General features: G+C 58.7%; 1 protein-coding gene across 1 annotated transcript in view; it reads left to right on the top strand.

The window, feature by feature from the left end:
- TMEM132E (transmembrane protein 132E) overlaps positions 1 to 4,186 on the top strand; it is a gene marked incomplete at both ends in the record, with an annotated part of 10,258 nt that overhangs the window by 481 nt on the left and 5,591 nt on the right. Inside the window, 2 exons of the mRNA XM_009871480.1 lie at positions 3,184 to 3,376; positions 3,598 to 3,741. Coding sequence (XP_009869782.1) covers positions 3,184 to 3,376; positions 3,598 to 3,741 — 337 coding nt within the window. The remainder of the gene's footprint in view (positions 1 to 3,183; positions 3,377 to 3,597; positions 3,742 to 4,186) is intronic.

Raw genomic sequence — 4,186 nt, 5'->3', positions numbered from 1 at the left:
CAGGGATTTGGTCAAGGGCTGTGTGAAGTGGCGCGTTCAGGATCTGCTCCGTGGTCAACACAGGTGACCGAGCTGGGGCTCAAGCAACATGCTTGCAAGTCATTGGTACCGTTTGGTGGTTGCATCCCTGGCTCTGGGCTGGCGTTGCCTGGGGTGCCTGGTGCTGGTGGGCATGTGTGGTGGATTTTGGGGCTGAATTGTGAAGCTGTGGAGGATTCCCCCAGTTTCGATTGGAAGTATTTTAATTTTTTAAGAGGCAGCAGCTCTTTGCTGACTCTCCTGGTGTCTCCTCCGGGAGGGAAGGGGAGCAGCCTCCAGGCAAGGTCCCGTCTGGCTGCCGCGGTAGTGAGTGAGTGTTGGATGGGGAGCATGAACCAAGGCAGCACTTCAGGCAGGCAGGGCCAGTTGTGCTCTGCTCAACGGGAGGATGACGCCTATTTCTGGGTCTCCGGGAAAGGCTCAAGTGGGTTGAGGAGAGTCCAGGGGATAGAAATGAGAATGATCTGAAGGAGCGAGAACTCACAAAGCCGAGCTGAAAGCCCAGAGGCTGCTCCACCTGGAGAAAGGAAGAGGTGGGATCTGGCCTGGGAGTGCAGGGAGGCTGCAAGGGCGAGAGGCGGCTTTGCTCCCTGCACCCACACGGGCAGGACACGGCAAGCACGGGCAGGGTATGGGCACAGGATCAAAACCACTGGCAAGAAAGACTCGGGAGCGCTGGACAGCAGTTTTTCCCAGGCTGTGGTGTCTCCATCACCGGCTTTGGGAAAAGGGAAGCAAGTGTCTCCAGGAGCCAGGTTAAAGCGAGTCGATGTGCTCAAGTTGTTCTTGCCCTCTGCGCTGGAAATCTCCGTGTCTCTTCCCCTCACATGCCCCAAAACTGAGCGAAGGTGGGGACAAGCTCTTGCAGAAAGGAGATCCTCAGCTCTGACTGCTTTGGGTGTGAGCTCTAAAGGTGGCTGCAGAAACCCACTCAAAGGGCTTACCTGGAGGGTGGATTTTCCCACCATCACTTCCAGAAAAAACAAATGCAACTGCAGCATCTGAGCTGGGGTGTCCCACGGGCCCCAGCCCATCCTCTGCACGACCACCCCAGCACCCATGCACGTGGCTGCCAGAGCTGCGGCAGCGAGATACCCTACCCCTCCCCCTCTCCCCGTCTGCTGCCGCCACTTCCAATCAGCCTGGAAAGGTTAGAGACGGAGGATGAATTTAAAGTGATTACAATCACCTTTTAGACAAACAACTCCATCAAATATTAACGAAATGGGAAGTATGAATGACTCAAAGCCGTGTTGCCCTCCAGGCTGTGCAGCCAGAGGAGTTTGCTTCGCTGGGGCTCTGGGGGCTCCTGGCAGTGCCGGCTGGGCAGGGAGGGGGCAAGAGCCCGGAGCTTCGATGGGGCAAGAGCCCTGAGCTTCGGGATGATAATGGCTGATTTTGGATGCTTTGCACCCCAGAAGCTGCGTCCAAAGTTGGTCCCCCAATCTGGACAGCCCGTTTCATGTCATGACTGAGAGCAGATGATGCTCAGGGAGGGTGGAAGGTGCTGCCTGGCCCCTGGCAGGGCTCCTGGGATGCGTAGGCGCACCCCGTGGTGACAAGTCCCAGCGCTGCAGCTTCTGGCATGAAGCCACAGCTCTGGTTCACCTTTGAACCGGCTCTTCACAGCTGTATTTGGTACTTTAGCATTAGAAGAGGCAGCGAGTAGCCAAATCCTATTTTTTCAGATCGCCTTTGGCGACTCCCCTTGCGCCCCTGTAGCTGCCTTGGGGCGGCAAAGTCCCGGCAGGACACCGTGCACGGCAGCTCGCAGTTCCCGCTGCAGGACCAGGTTTTGCTGTGACCTGGAGCAGCCCCGGCTTCTTTGCTCTCCTCTGCTCCCTTTCACTCATTCGATGTCTCTCAGAGAGAAACTTGGCTCTACCCTGCACCCCCAGACGGATGGGACCTTCGCAACTGCTGTTACGCTGTGAGATTAGAGAGGAGCTGCTCCCGGCTTCCCCTTCCACACGGATTTCACCTTCCCTTGCCCCTGTCCCTCCTTCTGCTCTGGGGGGGCTTTTGCCAGCTCAGCAGTTCGTGGGTGCTCTGCAGTGTCCCCTGGGGATGCTCTGGTTTTGGGGAGCGGTGGAGAAGTTTGACCTGTGGAGGTTGAACGCTGAGTCCTCCAGGGTTGGCTACAGAGACAGGACGACAGGATCGCATCTGGGAGGTTGCTCACAGGGATGAGGTGTAAGAGTGATTGACGCTGCTGCCATCAGACTGTGACCAAGGTGTGATACAGAGGACAAGGGACACCAGCTGCTGAGTCCCCATGTCCCCTTAGCCAGGCACAATGTGCTGGGTTGGGCAGCACACGGCCTCTCCATCCTCTCCCAGGGGTGCCCCAGCGTTCTCTCCTGTCTATTGGCTCTGGGTCCCACTGTCCTCAGCAGCAGCATTAAATGTGGAGGCATTTGATGAGCTGAGGGTCTTGGGGTCATTATTTCTGCTCATCCTGTCTACCTGTCCTGTCTCCCACGTCCTGTCCATCTGCCCCGTGCATCCCCATGGCTTCCCATGCAGGCTGGGGACAGCCCTGCCCCAAGTCCCAGCTCAGTTGTTGTCCCATCTGCTGTCTGTGATTGAATTTCTTTCTCCTGTGCCTCAGTTTCCCTATGTAGTCCCCTTAGAAGGGGCTGTAAAGTCAGCAGCTTGGGCTGGACTCTTGTATAGGGACGTACTTGCCGTCTCTGAGCGCCCTGCACTCCTGGATGTGGGACACTTGGGCTTGGCTGGCAGCAGCCTGGGGCAGGGAATCCGTCTGCGCTGCCGGGGGATGGAGCAGGGAGGTGAGGGCAGCGCCTGCAGCCAGGCACCGTCACTCTGTGGTAAGCTATGGCCCAGCAGCCTTAGGAGAGCATTCTCTTGAGATTTTTCTCCTGCTGGGGAGAGGCGATGAAATGTATTTTTCTCTCTCTCCCACTGGGAAGATTCCCGTGGGAACCTGCAGACTCCCATCGGGGCGGCCCCTGGCAGAGGGATCAGGGCTGCTGTGCTGGGGAACAAGCACCCACAGTCCTCCCAGCAGACAGGGACACACCGAGAGGAGACCCTGGGGGATGCTGTGCGTCCCTAGAGAGGACTGCCCAACACTGATCCGGGCTCCCAGCTCACTGCGTCCCCTCCTTTCCCCCTGCCCAGGGACGGGGACTCCTCCTCCGAGATCATGCAGCTGGATTTCGAGATGGAGAACTTCACCAGCCAGTCGGTGACACGCCGCATCATGTGGCACATTGACTACCGGGGCCGCAACCCCCCGCCTGACCTGGAGAAGGTGGTAACGGAGCTGACGGTCATCCAGAGGGACATCCGGGCCATTGTGCCCCTGGCCATGGTGAGCAGGTTCCTGCCCTCTGCTCAGCTTATGTGCTTTGATGTTGGGGACTGGGTCCCCCTGAGGGGTCTCTCACCAGCTCCACAGCACCTACACATCCCACCCACCCACAGGTGCTCCTCTGCCCCAGGGCTGGAGCAGGAGTGGGGCCAGCTGGGCTCTGACCCTGGGGGCACAGGCTGCCCTCTCTTAGGACAGTCCCCTTTGCACCCTGTTCCCAGGACACAGAAATCATCAACACAGCCATCCTGACTGGGCGGACCGTGGCCATTCCCGTGAAGGTCATTGCCATTGAGCTGAGCGGTGTCATCGCAGACGTCTCGGCCACGGTGGAGTGCAAGTCCAACAACGAAGACATCATCAAGGTGGGTGCACGAAGAGGGGTGTCCCATGGCCCTCGCAAGAGCCTGAGCTTCCCACAGGGATGCTGACCTCAAGAGCAGCAGGGCTGGAGCTGGATGAGCTGGGGCTGGTGGCTGAGCTGCTCTGCCACACAAGGCCACCCATCCCAGGCATCTTCCCCACAGTCCACGTGTGCCTCTCCCTGGGATCTGTCAGGAGAAGGACAAGGCGCTCTGTCAGTGTCGCCGGAGAGGGATGCTCCGGTGCTGCACAAGCTGTCACCAGGCAGCAGCAATAACTGTGGGTTATCACGGCGTTTGGTGCTGATAAGGTGAAATATTGTCACCCGGCGCTGTAAGCTGCACGTTTCCATCCGTGGCTTCGCTCCTGCCTCTGGGTGACATTTGTCTCCTGTTTGGGTCGGGTGTCAGACTGACTTCAGGCTGGGGCTGGCGGCTGGGATGAGTG

The sequence above is a fragment of the Apaloderma vittatum genome, unplaced genomic scaffold, assembly GCF_000703405.1.
Source record: "Apaloderma vittatum isolate BGI_N311 unplaced genomic scaffold, ASM70340v1 scaffold26196, whole genome shotgun sequence".
NCBI classification, from domain to species: Eukaryota; Metazoa; Chordata; class Aves; order Trogoniformes; family Trogonidae; genus Apaloderma; species Apaloderma vittatum.
Note: the sequence above shows the minus strand (reverse complement) of the source record. Positions and strands in the feature narration are given on the sequence as shown.